Source organism: Brassica oleracea, chromosome C4, assembly GCF_000695525.1.
Source record: "Brassica oleracea var. oleracea cultivar TO1000 chromosome C4, BOL, whole genome shotgun sequence".
In the NCBI taxonomy this organism is placed as follows: Eukaryota; Viridiplantae; Streptophyta; class Magnoliopsida; order Brassicales; family Brassicaceae; genus Brassica; species Brassica oleracea.
In genome coordinates this window covers 40,934,823-40,953,614 of record NC_027751.1, presented here as the reverse complement: position 1 = coordinate 40,953,614, position 18,792 = coordinate 40,934,823, and the positions used below count along the sequence as shown (strand labels likewise).

At 31.7% G+C, this 18,792-nt stretch overlaps 1 protein-coding gene across 1 annotated transcript; it reads right to left on the bottom strand.

Annotated features, from left to right (window-relative positions):
- Nucleotides 1–8,988: 8,988 nt before the first annotated feature.
- Nucleotides 8,989–10,533, bottom strand: LOC106340506 (transcription factor bHLH19). Its single transcript, XM_013779376.1, has 3 exons — nt 10,008–10,533; nt 9,485–9,868; nt 8,989–9,352 (listed from the first exon to the last, which is right to left on the bottom strand). Exons 1-3 carry the CDS (start codon nt 10,443–10,445, stop codon nt 9,284–9,286), a joined length of 891 nt encoding a protein of 296 aa, XP_013634830.1. The 5' UTR covers nt 10,446–10,533; the 3' UTR covers nt 8,989–9,283.
- Nucleotides 10,534–18,792: the final 8,259 nt, after the last annotated feature.

The window sequence follows — 18,792 nt, the reverse complement described above, 5'->3', positions numbered from 1 at the left end:
TATTTGTTTTAAAAAGTTCATGAAATAAAAAAAATTGTATTAAACACACACAGAAATAGATATTCTCCAAAGAAGATACCAAATTATTTTCTCGCAGGAGGTAACTAAATGAACTTCTTCAAAGATGGTTGATTCTCTTCGATTGTTGCTTCTCCTTGGATTGATACTTCTAATTTTTTATATTTTTGTGATGGATGCTCTGATACCAAATTATTTTCGAGCTTTTTATTTGATTTTTCTGCTATTCAGAGACGGAGTCTCAACAGAAAGGTTCAGATAACCATGTATACAAACTCGCTTAAGTCTTTTTATATTACAACGGAGGCCTTACTAAAGATAAGAAGATAAGATCGAAATCTTATCTCGGCCAATAAAAAGAAAAATAAAAGATAAGATTACATTATTGATTTTTTCAAGTGGAGTGGTTGCCGACCTAATTTTCTCACATGTTTATTTCTTTTGTCGGTGTTGCCTCGTCTTCTATTATTGGGTCATCACTGGAGTCTTCTTGAGCCTTTTCTTCTTGGGCTTCTTTGGTTTTTTCTGTACAAATAGGACATTTATGTTCTTCGCTGATCTTGTTCTGTAGTTGACTTTGGATAAGTAGTCTACACATTGTTTGATGATATTGCAGACTTTTGCTGATCCCATTGTCCCATATTTTATAGACTATTGGGCCTATAATTTCTTGAATGTCGAATTCTTTGGTTGATTTGGTGAGTAGAAGTGTTGAATCGGATTTGTAGTTGAGTCGGAAGAAATCATTCATGTAGACGAGTTTTCTGAGTATTCCTATGGTTAGTTCAGCATCGACTCGAACCAGGTCGTCTTCATCATAATGAATGTTTGCTGCACCATCTTTGGTTGGATATTGCTCGTTACTGATCCCCATTATTATTAATTTGATCGCTGGGCAGCTTAATCCTGTTTGGTTGAGTTCTGGGTGGTTGCTGTAATACTGAAGAAATACTTCCTTTCCTTTAGCATATCCTGAAAAATATCTTGAAATAGCTGTTTTTAATCCAATCGGGAAGTGTTTTAGTTGATAATCGGGTTTTCGTATATAAAGGGTTTCTATAAGTCCATATTCATGGAGGTTTTTTGTAAGTATTGGATCTGCCTCGGGAAGTACCACTGCTTTTGGGCCAAGGTCTTGGTGGTTTTTTGGGTATATATGTTTATAAATAGTTTTTTCTGGGTAGGTATTTATTTCTTCGAAGTATTCGAGAAATTTTTCTTTGGTTAGTTTTATCTGTTCAAGGATGGCTTGGGTAGTGTCTATTTTGGCAATGGTAGGAATTTTTCCGATAGGGGTGAGTCTGGTTATGGGTTGTGGTTGATTGTTTCGTCCTCCTCCTCCTCCGAGAAGAAGTTGATCTTTAAAGGAAGTGGCTATTCCTTTTCGTTTCTGGACCGAGTCGTCAAGTGCTTGTTTGGCATCCTCGAGATTGCCATAGCTTTTATGAGTGATATTTCTTCCTGTGATAAATTGTGAGGCCTTATGCCATTCGTCGTATATTCCACGCATTGGGCCGTTGAAAATAACATAATATTTATGGGGTTTTTTCGTAACTGGGCTTGTAGGCGGGCTTTCTGGTAATATTATTGTTTCACTGTTTTGGGTTTGATTTTTTAGTGTTTGGACAGTTGATTCAAGTTGGGTAATTTCGTCTTGGAGTTTTTGAAGATTTTCTTTTTTCTGTTTGATAGTATTTTCCATCACCTTTATCACCGAGTCCATGATTCCTGCCAAATATTGCCAAAGTGGCTGATTATTGTCCGAAGACTGTTTGTTTCGTTGATAATTTTTACCAATTATCGATGGTTGATCTTTTATACTCAAGATCATGAGTTATTTATTTTAATAAATCTAATCAATCTTTCAATTGTTTATTTCGATATTCTCGTGTAAGAGAATCTGCTATAGAATTGAGTTCTCCTTTTATATAGACTGGTATATATGAGTATTGAGATAATTGCATCTGCCATCGAATAAGCCTTCCCTGATTATAATTTGCTCTTATATTATACTTCTGAAATCCAATTAAATATTTTGAGTCAGTTCTTAGGTAGAAAGTTATTGGTCTTAAATCTATTTGCCATTTTTTAAAAGCTTTTATAGCTGCTAATGTTTCTAGTTCATGAATTGGGTAATTTTGTTGAGTTGCTGTAAATGTTCCACTATTATATTTAACTAGTTTCTCTTGTCTTAGACTTGTCTTTTGAGTAATTAATTCCTTTAATCTTTCTGTTTTCTCTAAGGCTTTATTAGTTAGAGCTGTAAGAGTTGCTCCCCAATGTGTAATACATGCATCTGTTGACACTATTAGGATGTCATTATCAGTCGGGTTATATAATTCTGGTAAATTTTTACACATTTCTTTTAATTTTTTTACTGTCTGACTATCTTTTTCTTCCCATTTCCATGGTACCTTTTATGATATTTTTTCTTGTAATGATTTTCGTTCTTTTGCTAGATTTTTAAAGAAACCTTGTTCTGATAAATAATTAAGATTTCCTAGAAATCTTTGAATTTGTTTTCTATCTTCTAGTTTATTTGGAAATTCATAGATTTTTTCTAATATATGTTTTTGTGCGGTTATTTTTCCTTCGCTAGTTATTTCTAAACCTAAGAATTCAATTCTCGTTTTTAATATCTGTGCTTTCTTTTTACTTAGTACTACTCCTTTTTCTTTACATCTTTCTAATATTTTGTAAACTTTTTCTAAATGGTCGTTTTCGTCTTTTTTTGTGAATATTATAATATCATCAATATATGCCGCACTAAATTCTTCATATCCAATCAAATTGTTATCCATAAATTGTTGAAAAATTCCTGGTGCTTGTTTTAATCCAAAAGGTAAAACATTCCATTCGAAATGTTTTTGAGGTGGACAAGTAAATGCCGTTAATGGTTTTGTATTTTCATGGAGGCGTATTTGCCAATATCCTGATTTTGCATCTAATGCCGAGAAGAATTTTGCTCCTCTAAGTTTTTTAATTAAAAATTCTTTTCGTGGTAGGTTTTGAGCATTTCCAATAGTTGCTTCATTAATTTTTCTATAGTCTATTACCATTCTTCGTTTTCCTCGTTTCTGTTCATTATGGTTATTAACATAAAAAGCTGGTGACGAATGAGGACTATAACTTTCTCTTATCAATCCTTTATCAAGTAATACCTTTGTTTCTTCTTTAAATTCGTTTACATCTTGTTCAGTATATGTCATTTTGTAGTTTACTTTAATTTCTTTATTTGGGTCTCTTAGTTTTATTTCTATTAAAAGATTATTTGTATTTTTTATATCTAGTGGATCTTCACTGCAAACTTCATCAAGCTTATTTGTTACCATTTTATTGTTTACTATTTTTAATATTACATTATTTATATTATTTATTAGTAATAATCTTTTTGAATTATATATAGGTATTTTTATTTCTTCCTTCTTTTGATTTTTTAGTTTTGGACATGTAAGTGTTATATGTTTTAGGTGTTGACAAAAAGGTCTGTATAATTTTAGAAAGTTGTTTCCTAGTAAAAAGGGTAGTCCAGTATCATGTTTATAAATACTTGGAATAATAAATATTTTATTCATTATTTTTATTTTTATTAAAAATGCTGAATATTTTAATTCATGTTGGCTTTTATCTGCAACTGTAATTTTAGTTGGTTTTGGTAACTTCTTCCATGTTTCCTTGCTCAACATTTTTTCTTGAGCAATACAAAGGGTTGCTCCTGAATCTATGTATGCTAGAGTTAATTTCTTAGTTTCTTCGATTTCTATTTTTATAAATGTACTATTCGGATTCATCTGATGATCTATTATAACTAGATTCTGATGATTCTGAATCAGTAATAATTTTATAACAGTATTCTATTTCACTATCTGATGATTCAATAGGTTCTAGCCCTATTTGATTTACCAAATTTAAATATTTAATTTCTTTTTTATAGTTGTTTCTTTTTGGGCATTCATTAGCATAATGTCCAATTTCTTGACACAACCAACATTTGCAATTTTTCTTTCCCTGCGGACAATATTTTTTATCAAATTTTTTCTTAAAATATCTTTTATTTTTATATTCATCATTCCATTTCCTTTTTTGTGGTTTATAATATTTATTATTGTATTTAAATCTTCTTTTATTATAACTTTTATAGTATTTTGGTTTATGTTTTCTATGTTTTTTATACTTTTCTCGTTCACAACGAAATCTTTGTGGTATATCTTCATATTTATCACAGCATAAGTTAAACGGTCTTTTTGATTTTTTAAGTTCTTGCTTTTGAATACATAGATTTCTTATATAGTCTCTTAATGATTTTATTATTCCTCCTAAAGAGTTTGCTACTAATCCTTCTGTTTTGTTTTCTTTAAATTTCTTGCTAATAGTTTCATTAAATGGTTGAGGTAGTTTTTGGATAAATATATCCATATATTTTTCATAATCTTCATGGGGTAGTTGGTAATAATATGATTCATATTGACATATAAATTCGTTTAGGTAGCATATATCACATATCTCTATATTATTTAGTACATGTCTTACTTTCATTATTTGATCTTCATCTTCATTAGTTTGTATATTTCCTAAAAGGTTTATTCCTCCAAGGAATTGTTGGTTAAGTGTTTCGACAATGGCTATTAGGATATCATTATGCGTTTTGTAAGTGTTAATTGGTATTTTTCCGGTGTCTTTTAAACTAGCTAAGAAGGTAAAAACCATTCCTGTGGTTCTATATATAAGCAGATTTAGATAACTTTCTGCGTTTAATTTTGAAATTGATTCATCAAGTTGTAATTGTATTTGATGTTCAGCAACCCAAGTGTGAAGTCTAGTTTTTCCTTCTTGTTGTTGTACACAATCTAGATCAAGAAGATCGTCTTTCATTTCTTTTGGTTTAAATTGTTTATATTTTTCGTATTTATCATCTATTGTTTTAAAATATCCTTTTTTATATTTAATCTTTTCAATCTCATTTTTCGATTTTTCTTCTCTCTTTAATTTTTCTTCCGGCTTTAATCCACTACTCCCCTCTTCGAGAGGATGCAGGAGCTTCTTATCGGATTCATCTTCTGAGGAGTTATCAATGATTACTTCGTTTTCTTCCATAGCTGGATTATCTAGTAATGTTATTTGTTTCATCATTTCTCTTAATTCATCCATACTTTCATTTATATTACTCATCTTCCTACTCTTATTATACTAGTCGCAGCTACTGGTTGCCGAAAATCTTTATTTTTAATAAAATATTTTTCTAACTCTTCTATAGTTATACATTTATGTTTTTCTGACTCTTCTAATTTATTTTTAAGCTCGCCTATTTCTTTTACTTGTCTATCATTTAATTGCTTATAGTTGTCTATATTTCCTTTAAGTTTTTCATTTATTTGTTGCATCTTGTTTAAATCAATGTTTAGTTTTTCTTCTATATTTTGTATTTTTTCAAGTATTATTTTTATTTGATCGCCAATTTTTTCAGTCATAATTTTTCAGTGAGTTTATTTATTATTATAGTCAAATTACTTGCCGTTTCTAATAATTCATCTAGTCCTTGTAATCTATCAAGTTCATCTAAAATTTTTATTTCACTTTTTATATCATCAAGGCTTTCCTGTATCTTAATTTGGTTTATTGATATGTTACTTAACATTTCGGTATGATTATTTAAAACTCCACATATGATTCGTAGTGAATGACTAATCTTTTGTTCTTCTTTTATATTTGCACCTAAATTATATTCAGTATTTTCTGCCATATTCCTTTGTATTGGTATAATTCTTTCTTTGTATGGTATCCCTGGTATAGAATATAATTCTGGATGGTGTTCTACAGTTTGTTCCATGATTTTATCCATTTTCATAGCTTTTGATATTCTTCTATTATTTTGATTTTATTTAAATTAATATTAATTATATCTTTTTCCATTTTGTTGAAATTGGTCGCTCTTCCATTATTTTTATTTATAATTTTACAAATTTCAGCAAAATATTTGCTTCTTTTCTCTATGCCTTCCTTAGGCTTTTCTTTGTCTTCTATCTTTTTTATTTGGGATTTTTGCATTTTTGTCTAATTTTTATTAGAGTCTATTATCTAAGTATGCAAGGGAATTTTCTAATCTATTTAGTTTGATATTTATTGTTTCTAATTCTTTTTCTCGATGATTATTCCTTATTCTTGTTGCACTCGTGCTTGGTTCAATGAATTTTTCATTCGAGTTTCTTGATTTAGAAACAGATGGTCTCCGTTCAATCAATCTCTTGTCTCTTTTGGTTATTGTCTGATTTGGTTTTTCTAGTTTAATAATTGGACTAAATAAATTGTCAATATGTATTCCTTCAGAATTGGCATTATAACTTACACTATGGGATGAATTACTTAATGCATAGTTTATTTTATATGATATTGAAAACGGGTGGTTTCCTTCTTTAAATAAATCAATCCTTTAGAAATCATAGTTTACTAACATGGATTTGTCAAGGTCGTTATCTAATAAAGATAAGGTTGTTTGGAGAGTAACATCAAATTTTACTTTTCCAAACTTCAGATTACATGCTCCAGAGGCTATTATTTTATCTTGATCATCATTTATTCTATCATCGATTAATTCAAGATCCATAGGAGTATCTATACTTTCTCGAAATAATCCTTTTATTATTATTTGAATAGTATTTATATTTATATATTTTATTGAGGATTTAATTTTGGAATCTTTAATCTTTTTTAATCGTTCGTTTATTTGTTCTTTGTTGACCAATGATAAAGCGACTGTACCAGCTGCCTCATCAATTGGGATAGGTACTTCTCCCATCATAATTCCATAGAAAATATTATTTTTTCTAAATATTTTTGCCAAGGGATTATTTTTATTCTTAAAATTAGTTTTTTCTGATATATCAAAGTTTTCTTTTTCAATTAGAGATCTATCGATCAATATATCTTGAAAGAAACTTTTTTCGTTATCAATATTTTTTATTACTTCCATTGATTGGTTATCAAGATTTTCGAGGGCCATAAATTGATAAAAAATACTCACAGTAACTAGGATTTAAAGTTAATTTTAGATTAAATCTTATTGATAATTATGTAGTGTTTTATAGATTTCATAAGGTTCATACCTGCCTTTTAATTGATGGTCCGGCTCTGATACCAAATTATTTTCTCGCAGGAGGTAACTAAATGAACTTCTTCAAAGATGGTTGATTCTCTTCGATTGTTGCTTCTCCTTGGATTGATACTTCTAATTTTTTATATTTTTGTTATGGATGCTCTGATACCAAATTATTTTCGAGCTTTTTATTTGATTTTTTTGCTATTCAGGAAAGGTTTAGACCCCTCGCTACGTTCTCACACCTTTGCCGGGAGCCAGACCCTCCCACTTTCGGTCTTTGAATTGTCGATTGTGTTAAAATATATATACTATTATTTTTCTTTCTTCATAACCGATGTGGGAGTCTTCCCATTTGAACTGTTTTTGGGCTTTAGAACATGTAGCCCAAGTCATTTTTCTTTTACATTTTAATAAAAGCCGATGGGCTTTTAATAGATTTCACAGATCTCTTGTACTCAAATATGTAAACGAACAAAAAATGACTTTTTTTCTTCGTAAACATACTTAAAACATCCGCATTAAGGGTTTATGGGAAAAGTTTACACATAAATAAAAAAAAATAATAAAATAATAAAATCACATGAATGCTTCTCTCCTAAAGCTCTCTTGGATGAACTCCTCTCTCCTAAAGATCATCACTGTAGCGCGGGCCCCACGTGTCGTGGAGACCCGCGGTTGGTCTAGTTTTTTTTTTTTTTTTTAAAATTCAAAAAGAAAAAAAAAAAATTAATAATAAAAAATTAAAAAAATGAACTCCAAGAGGGGGTTCATCGACGTGGATGCTCTTACATAAAATCCAATTCTAAATAACTAATACAAATCTACATCTTTCCATCTGCTTCAATATGCTGTGCTTTCGTGTGATTAAATCAACAAACTTCGGTTCCTTAAAACTTACATAAACAAACTCGATTGTGCATATCAAACTTCCGCATTATCTTCATCAATTCCTAACAATAACAAACACCACATCTAGTAATTGAAGAATCTTCATATATTATACAGCTCAGTCTGCTCAGATCAGAGCTTGGCATTATGCATGCAAAGATGAGAGGTTTCGTTATATATGAGAGGTTTCGTTATATATTTTTTACTCTCATCAGTACTCATTTCATGTAAAACCATCCTGTCCCCAAAATATGTTGTTTCAAGTTCCATCGACGTGACACCGCAAATTATTGTTTGGTAGTTTACTTCTTTGAGATCAATCGAGTGACTTTTCTATCATTTTGAATATGTGCTTCTTCCTACACTAAATTTCAAATATCAATGTATATAAATCAATATATGGATGGCCATTTATTTGCTATCACTTTTGATTACTTTATTTAATGGGAAAATTTGGTACCACTTTTCGTCTTTACCACCAATAAATGAATATTTTCAAAAATACATTGTTCATTAAGTGGCAAAATACTCTTATGCCTTTGTTATCTATATATATATATATATATATAATAAATTATTATTTAAATAAATAAAAAATAATTAAAAAATATTTAAAAAAATAAATTTTATTTTTTATGTTTTCGAATTATACTTTTTCAAATTCGAACTTAAAAAAGAAAAAAAAATTTGAATTTCTTTTTTTGAAATTTTTTTTATTTTTTTTTTCAAAATTTCCTTTTGAAAATTGAAAATTATGTTTGAAACTATTTATTAAATTTTTTTTATATTTTTAAAGTATTTATTTATATATTTATTAGAATCCTAAATTTCACGTTCCAAAAATTCTGTCACACCTTTCAACTTTAAACCCTAAGTTAAGATTAGTTAACTTTAAGGGTATAATTGTTTTTTACCCATCATTAAAAGTAATGGTAAAAATGATTAGTATAAACATGAAAATTGGAAGTATGAATGTGATATTTGTGGTAATTTCCTTTTATTTAATTTACAGATGGGAAGGCAATATTCAACAACAAGTATTAATTTACATTAATGCTCAACGTTCATTCTCGAAAATAACCCCTTTAGTTTCAACCAATGAGGAAGGCGATAACTTCACCTAGAAAATACACCAAACAGACGTGATACTGCACATGTGAAAAAGACTATAAAGAGTGAAATTACAAGAAAACGGCAGCAAATCGAGGTAAATGGGTCGTTTCAATCTCCACAGCCAAACCATTGGCATTGGTGTATAGTCAGGTACTAAAACTTCAAAGAAGACTAAACCATTGAGAGTCTCAAGTTCCTTACAAGATCCTTAACTGCACACACTGAAAAATCTTTCCCCATCTGAAATATAAAAAAATTCAAATATTTTTTAGTATTTTCACATAGACATCAATTTAGATGAGTAAAAAATATATCCACTATGATATTGAATATATATCATTTGCAAATGAGAACTGTTAGTAAATGGATCACCTGGGCAAGGACTGTAATGTCAAGGGTAGAGTCTCCAAATGGTAATACAATACTATTTTCTATGCGCAAATGAAGATTCTCAATCGTGTTTAGTATGTTAATCATGCACCCTTTTCTCTTCTCGCAGTGGATTCGGATTAGAACTTCTTTTTGGACTACTTTAGCCTCAATTTCAGGCAACAGTTGATCAAATTTAGCATGAGATGAAGAGGAAGAAGATGATGATAGGTATGGTTCCTCATCGAAAAGCACTTTAGATTTCTTCACAAGAATCATGGATTCCATTTCTCTTCTTGCTTCTTTCTCTTCATTGAGCTTTCTTATTTGTTCTTGGAGTTGTTTCACACGTGAAATCGCGTCATCAAGAACCGTAATCTTGTCCGCCTGAAAGAAAAAATAAGATGTTGATATCCTCAAAAGTCAATTAACAATAACTTATGATTTTAAACTTTTCACAGTGAAAATTTTTAGTAAACACGAAAGTACAATATTTATCATTAATATTATTGTTACTAGATAGTACCTTCTTAAGACCAGGAAGAAGTGCTGAGAGGGCAATGAATTTTTCGGAAAGCTTCTCACGACGCTTTCTCTCGGCTATAACATGTTCTTTGGCGAGAGTCGGAGATCTTGTGGAAGAAGAACATGCTTTTCTTTTGCTTCCACATCTAACCAATCGATCCATGAGAATATCTTCCTCAGCTAGAGAAGAAGAAACATTACTAGAGAAATCGAAAGAAATCACTCGTGGCTTGTCGTTGATCATCATCTCCTTCACCGCAGGCTTCGGCTTCTCTGTGAGCTGATCAAGGTTCATTTGATGATCGAAACTTGATGAAAACTGACCTCTTTGTGTATGCATGCTCGCTTCAACAGGTGATACATTCATCTCTTCGTAAATATTAAAGTCGAAATCGATGTTTTCGAGTGAGAAGTCGGTTAAGAAGAAGTCTGCATCCATGTCGGAATTGAGCAAGAACTGAAGTCAAGACAAGATTGTAAAGACAAATCCAGAGATGTGTTTGTTGTTTTTGTCCTAAAAGGTTTGTGAAAAGAAAGTGTTTTCAGGTACTACTTTATATATTGACAACTAGACGCGGCATAGCTTTTTATTTTTTCCACTCCGTTACTACGTTGACCAGACATATAATGCATAACACGTGATGTAACTGATCGAAATAAATTACTATAGGCTATGATCGAATTTATAAGTAGTCTTATTATTGTTCGCATAATTTGTTTACTTCTAGAGGTCATGAGATGTTTGCCGCGTCAACAAGTAAAGAAAAAACGGCGCCATAATATAAAAAAATTATTGAATAAAAAAATTATTTAAGAATTTAAAAGTAGATTTGGTTTTATTTTATTTTCATAAATACGAACACATGCATAACGCACGTATAGTGGATGATATATTTTCCGCTGATAACATAATTTTTTTGGTATAATCCAGATACTGGACGTGTTAAATTTAAGGGAAGCTTCTGACTAGAATACATACTTATTACAGTAAGATTTAAGATTCGAAATTTTAGTTAATTTAAGAGGGGGCGGTGTCCATATGAACGGAATTGTAGAAACCAAAACCGAATAAAATTAATCAAGTTTAACCAAACACATAAACCGCGCGCATGCGCGGAATGGGTTTTTTTAATAATTTTTGTTGTAAATGGTTTTAACATTTTGCAACATTATAATCTTTATCGATTATAAAATGACGAATACAAATGTTGGTCTCTTAAATAAATCATCGTTGTTAAAGAGTTAACATATTACGTCTCATTTTAATTATTTTTAAGACTTCATATGCACAAAAAGAAATTAAGTTTTCCGCGCGACACGAATCACCAAAACCAAATAGACAGCATCGATTGTATAATGACGAAAGGGGACTAGGTTTTCTGCTCTCGATTTGTTTACTATTGACTTTCCATAAACGATTTCAATTTTCACATCTATAAAATTGTGTTCTCGTTCTCGTCTTTGTTTCGTTGATATGAGTTAAGTTTCTTTTCTTAACTTCTTATAAATTCGGTGAATACATAAGTGTCAATTTAAAAAAAATAGACATCTATAAAAATTAGTTTCACTCCAGATACATATCTAAGAATCAAAATTTTGAAAAAAACACCGGCAAACTAGATTAACAGGTTAGTGTTCAAATCTAATATATCAAACTGTTATAGAATATAAGTGCAGACTCGAAATATAAATGTCTGTCTAGTATATATTCACCTGCTCGGTCTAAAAATCATATAATTCTAGAACAACAACAAAAATTACGTATTTCACCAGTTCGGTAATATCTGAATCCGAACGGGTAATATCCGAATCCGAATAAATATATGAAGATAACCAAACATAATTATACTTAACCCTATGTTTCTAGTTTACTTCCCTCATTTTATTCAAAATATTTATATTAATGATTCTTATTGCTCAAAATAATATACATATAATTATGGACAAAATCATTTGCTACTCACTTAAAATACATATCAAGCTTTTGTTTCTTGCATTAATACAATTGCATCTAAAATTTCAAAACAACAACTAAATTTCTGTTTTTCTATTTTTAAAGTTTTATCTCCAAATCTATTAATAGATCATTCTTTCAAAAATTAGAAAAGTTAAAATATATTTTAAATACAAAAAACTTAAACAATGAATAATTTATTATTTTTTCTTTAAAATTTAAATATTCGAACTCTACCCAAAATATCCGAACCCGAACATAAAATACCCGAACCCGACTCGAAGTGTAGAATGACCAAACAAGTTCTATACCTTTATAATGAAATACCCGATACGAACACAAACGTGTATCTGAACGCCCACTCCTACGATATGTATTTGTATCTTGCTTGAACAAAAAAAGTTAAACTATTGATCACAAAATTTTCAATGTGAGACATTTAGCATTTTTAGTAATTTATAGTAGTTTTAAAAAATTCACAATATAACATGTAAGAAAAAATCTAATTTTTTTTAATTATATGCTTAATATGATTGTTTAATTTCTTTTAATAATATAAAATTAAACCAAAAAGAGATAGGTTGGAATTTTTTTATTAAATATGTATTATTCATAATCATTAATTGTCATATATATGTTAATCATATTAGGTAATTCCGCAGCTTTTATTTAAGGAAAGAAAAAATATTATTTTGTACACTAATAATTAATTTGATAGCTTGTTTAATAAAAAACAAAGTATATGTTTATATGAACCAACTTAATTTTCTAACAATTCTAAGAATCATTCTCGTGATGACACGTAGATACGAAAACATGCTGTAATGCTCGAGGATTAATATATAGGGGATGACTTAACAAAAAAACAAAACAAAAACCAAGGCTTTTGCATTAATGTATCATCGTTTCTGCGCAGGGAACTTGAAGATGTAAACTAAATAACTAATACGCCATTCACTTTAAGAAATGAGAAATTGTAGCAAATACCGCATTCATAATACCATTTTTCATGTTTACAGTAACCACTTTTACCCTCACCTTTAATGAATAGTAAAAGAAATTTATACCCCTAGGGTTATCTAATCTAGACTTAGGGTTTAGAGTTGAGGGGTGAATTATAATTTTTGGAATGTGAAATTTAGGATTCTAATAAATATATAAATAAATACTTAAAAAATATAAAAAATTTTTAAAAATAGTTTCAAACATAATTTTCGATTTTTAAAAAGAAATTTAAAAAAATAAAATAACAAAAATAAAAAAAAACATTTATAAAAAAATTCGAATTTGAAAAAGTATAATTCGAAAACATAAAAAAAACTTCTTTTTTAGTTTTTTAATTTTTATTTATTTAAATAATGATTTATTATATATAGATAACAAGGGCATAAGAGTTTTTTTGTCACTTAATGATATTTTTGAAAATGTCACTTTAGTGGTGGTAAAGATGAAAAGTGATACCATGAAAGTTTTTTGTAATTGATGTAACACTACAAAAAAACGCAATTATAACGACGACGGTTTTCGTAGTTCTTTCGTCGTAAAATAGTGTTTATGAGGAATTAACTACGAAAGCCATTTTGCCGTTAAACATTTGTCGTAACATATAGTTCTTACCTAATTCGTCGTAACTTTACGAGGAAAGCTTTCATCGTAAAGTGGGGTCAACAATTTCTTCGTAAAAGCCACGTAAACTGTTTCGTCGTAAAGAACCCATAAATCATTTTCTCGTAAAGTACACATAAAGGTTATCCTCGTAAAGTACACGTAAACTATTTCCTCGTAAAGTAGACGCTCGTCGTTATTTAAACGTATATTTACGACGAATCTGCGTGTCTTTCTTGGTAAATTCCTCGGTAACAATTTTCAGTTTCCTCGTTAATTAGATGTGAATTAGCTACAAATTTGTTTCGATTCTTTTATTTTTTACAAAAACAAAAATATAATCAAAAATATTTTTAAATTTATTTCAAAATTTTTAAAAATTCAAATAATGTAAATAAATACGAAAATGTTTTATAAATATTTAAGTTTCAAATTTATAATACAAATAAAAAGAAGAAAAAGAAAACTAAGGGTTGTTGGAGTGGAGCTCGTCGAAGAACTCCTGACTCCTCCTCTGCACATCTTCTTCATTGTGGGATGGCTCTGGAACGGGATTTTGTGTCCGCATCTCCGCCAACATGGTCTACAACTGAGGATTTCCAGCCGCTATAACGTCTAGAAAGCCCTCGACTGAAGTCATACGAGCTGTGAACGCAGACAGCGTCGAGTTCATCTCGAAACGCAGCTGAGTGACTTCATCAGCCCGTCTCTGACCATAAGATGATGTCGCTCTTGGGACATCGTTGACGGAACCAATCCCCAACGTACGTCCCTTTTTCTTAGGGACAACCTTAAAAAAAAAAATGTTGGTAATAAAAAAATAGATTAAATGAATAATAATAATAATAAAAAATTTAATTTTTTTTACCTTCTCGTAAACTAATCCACTTCAAGTGTGGATAAGGTGACCGGTATTCCATCACGAGACTACTGGGTCAGCTGAGTTTGGCAGTCTTCAATCCGAGCAACCACCTCGTTGTAGATTTGCTCTGACCTAGGATCTACAAATTGGCCAGCCTTGTTCTTGTGGGTTCTCCCGTCTCTTTGGCCTCAAAATATTTAAGAAGTTAGAATATATTAAAAAAAATTAATTAATTAAAATATTTACCATATCCATATGGACACCGGCATGGGGCTTTGAACCTGTGGTGTGAAGCATCGGCCCGTTCCCCTGCTCATCTTTCGTCAGACGGGAGGCGAAGCAACTGTTGGAAACTTTAATGGACGATGGCTGGTTCCAATAACGGATGAGGCCATCCCACACAGCCGTGGTGAGCTCAGCGGGTTTTCCTTGCTCATAACCCTTCAAGATCCAATCATCCTTCCTGTTGGATACCGTGTCCAACAATCGAACTTCCGCCTTCCCTTGAAACGTTTTCTTCACCCTCTCGTTCACCCGTATGGACCAATGATATTTTTGCTGTTAAAAGAAAAATTAGATTAATAATTAGTTTAAAAATAATAAAAATTCGTAAAGTCAATATAATTAATTAATAGTAACTTACGGCGAACATTTTGAACCACGTCTTTCTAACGTGGACCGGCGTCAATTTCCAATTCGGATGAGCGTCGGGGAAGTAGCCTTTGATCACCTCGGTTACGTTCCGAGCGACAGAACCGTCAACCCCAAACCTGAAAAAAACAAAAACAATATTTAAATTATTTATTTTTTTAATAAAATAATTGCACAATAAAAATGTAACGTACCACAAAGTTCCGTCCGGCCGGTCGGGGTCTAAGACTGGTAAACCTCCTCTGCCTGTCTGAGCGGGAAGGTCCTCGACGGTGTACATAGCATAAGGAGCACTCTGCGGCACCAGCAAATCGAGATGAATCTCGGCCGCCATCAGAGGAGGTGCCTCCTCTGGAACACGATCATGATGCGCGGGTGGCACATCAAATCGAAGAACCTGTGGCGGAACATACGGAGGAACCCGTGGTGCACCAAAAGGAGGCGACTGAGAGACTCTCTAAGAAGACTGAGAGTCGGGGACAGTCTCTGAAACGAAGAACTGGGAGCTGAAGAAGAAGATGCGCCTGTACGAGTACCAGGCTCACTAAACATCTGACTGTAATGCTGTGTACGGTTGCTCTTGCGAACTATCTGAAAAAAAAATTAATTGTCATTATTAACCATATAAAACATATAAATAGATTATTAATTAACATTTAAAATCATCATCCTATATTATTAACAAATTCCATAAACCTATATACAAATTCCATAAACCTATCTACAAATTCCCTACACTAACTACATAATCAACACTAATTACCCTAAACTAACCACCTAAGCTACAAATTAGAGAGGAAGAAGAGAGGAGTACCTTGTTAAGAGGAGGAGAGGAAATGACTACGAAATGAGAAGTGATTTGGTTTGAGTATATATAGACCTATATTTCGTCGTAAAACCCTGATATCACTCAAATTACCCTAAGGAGTAATTTATACTCTCTCAGATAAGAGTTCGAGTTGTAGTACTTAGGGATCGAATTCACATGGAGCAAGAGAACCAAATAAATCTTATCAGATTGATTTAGCTAAGTTGATTTAATGATTAAATGTAAAGTTGCAAGTTTGTGAGCAAGGCAATTGCTCGATTGATTTGATTGGGGTTTTGGTGGAAGGATGGTTGCTAGACTTAGGGTTTCTATTCAGGTAATCATGATTATAATCCTACAGATGCCTAACAAGTTGTATGCATGATATTATAGAGCTCAACACTTATAAATAAACCATTAGTCTTTCGCTTTCTAGGTTGTCTATTGACCAGTGTCGATAGATGATTCTATAGGAATATCGATCGATACACTTGTTGAAACGTCGACCGATTATTTGATTGGAATATCGATCGACGCGTTCGGTCAAGCTTTAACGCGCGGGTTGAATGTGCTCACTAAGCTTCCTAAATCAGCTCTCGCTTACTCTAGCAATCTTAGCTCAATTAGGATGGATTCAGGGTGAGATGCAAGTGATGTTCTTTACCTCAAACTCCTAGATCAAATTCTAGGTAGTTAAGCTAGAAACAAGCTTTAATGACAATCCTAATGATGAATATCACAACTTAGCAATATATAGTTGGGGCTAATCCCTTATAACCTATTTAATTCTTAAACCTAACAGGTGGATCTATTCAAGCATGAAGTTTGTCACAAAAATCATAGATGAATAGATGAATAGAATAGATAAAAGGAATGATAAAACCAACGTAGTTCCAGGAGGAATCTGAAGGAGTTCCTCCCTTCTCTCCTAACTACGAGAAACAATGAATAAAATAAAGCTTAGCCGTTAACAATGACTTAGAAAACACATAAATAGGGTTTTAGGTCGTCCAATGGTATTTTGGTAATTTGTGGTTGCTTATGGGCTTCAGTAGGTCATAAAATATTCTCAGCCCATATTCTGGCATCACCGTCGACCGACGGCAAGGGTGCGCCGTCGATCGACAATCCTTTATCTCCTCGACAGCTTCCTCTCGTGAGGCAGACTGACCACTATTCAGTAAAACGGGCATAACGTCTGCTATAGGATGCTGATTGCCCTCAAACCGGTGGCGTTGGAAAGCTAACTCAAAGCTCTATCTTGTGTCAAACTATGCGCTCAATCTAATGGTAGGAAGGTCTCCATACATAGCTAGACATCTGACGTGTCTGTGCAGCTCTGCACTCAAAAGGCTCCAAAAGATACCAAAATCACCACTTTCCTCCAAATCGTCCCTGAACCTGTAAACTCTCAAAATAGACAGTATATCGTAGTAAATATATCATAAAACACCTATATACCCTGACTAATAATGGGTGAAATCCATGGTATATCAACTCCCCCAGACTTACCTTTTTGCTTGTCCTCAAGCAAAACATTCAAGCAGTCTCTCTGAAAGAGGTTTGAAAACAACAGGGACTCACATGATTTAAAACTTAGAATCATCACCTCTGCAATATTGCAATCCACATCAAATAAGTCCTAATCACAAAAGTACATTATACCATATCCTAGCTTAGCAACTAAATTCACATAGCCAACAACTTAGCAAATCATGTCTGACATTCCCCTCTACCAACGTCATTTCTTAACATAAATAAAAGTGCATGCTTTACCTTGGAAGTATCGATCACAGGAAGCAAGGATTTTCAAACAAGTATCTGGATCTGCAGGTAAAAGTTAGTTTCTATCTTTTCTCTCTATTAGTTTCTCTCTACTAATGGTGGTTGCCACCAAGTCCTGTTCACTTATTTTTGACCTATATCCAAGAATTCATGTGAATCGAACCTTGATGATTGCCGCCCACCAAGTCTTGTTCGAATTCTTTTTGTTGGAATCCTTATGAAGAAACCTTAATGGTTGTAGACACCAAGTCATGTTCAGATTCCACCTAACTAATACCTATTATATATATATATATATTTTTTTTTTTTATTTTTTTCTTTTTCTTTTTTTCTTTTTCATTTTTTTTCTTTTTTTATTTTGAAAGTAAATATCTCTACTTATAAATCTAGGGTCAAAATAGAGAGAGAAAAGGTTATAAATCTACACAAGGTTTTACCTTCCAGACTTGTTTGAAGAATCCGATCCCATGTATACCAAGCCTCAAGACAAGCAGTTGTGTCAAGTTTAGTGTTGGAAGTCAGCTTTGGTTCCTTCAAACAATCTCAGCAAGTGTGAATAGTTGAAAGGTTGATCCACTTTAGTATATTTAGTACTATCTGCAATCAGTAAGTCTAGAATGGTGCTAAAGAGTGGTTAAATAACAAGCAAAAATCTAATAAGTTCATTATCCCCTTTTTGACTCAATAAAACTCTTTTTAAAACATTTTGATAAGACTCATGAACACATTAATATCAGTAAACATCCCCCCAGATTTAAATTACACTGTCCCCAGTGTATATCTAGTCGGAGTTATGGTGAGAAATAATCATAAGTACATAGTTTAACAAGTAAGAACGATGACCTGCTCGCTGATGTCAGTGTCGATCGATATAATTAAGTGACAATCGATTGTTGTTTCTGAAGTGTTGTCGATCGATAACAAGTTAGTCTCATCGGTCGATGTGCTGAGGAATCATCTTCTCGGATCTCTTTTTTTGTCTTTTTTCTAAATAGCTAACTAAAACACAATATTAGTAGAAACTCCCCCAGACTTAAACAACACTTTCTCCAGTGTTATTCAGTCTAAGATCGGTGGGGAAATAAATCATAAGGACAATATTTAACAAGGAAAAACGGTAT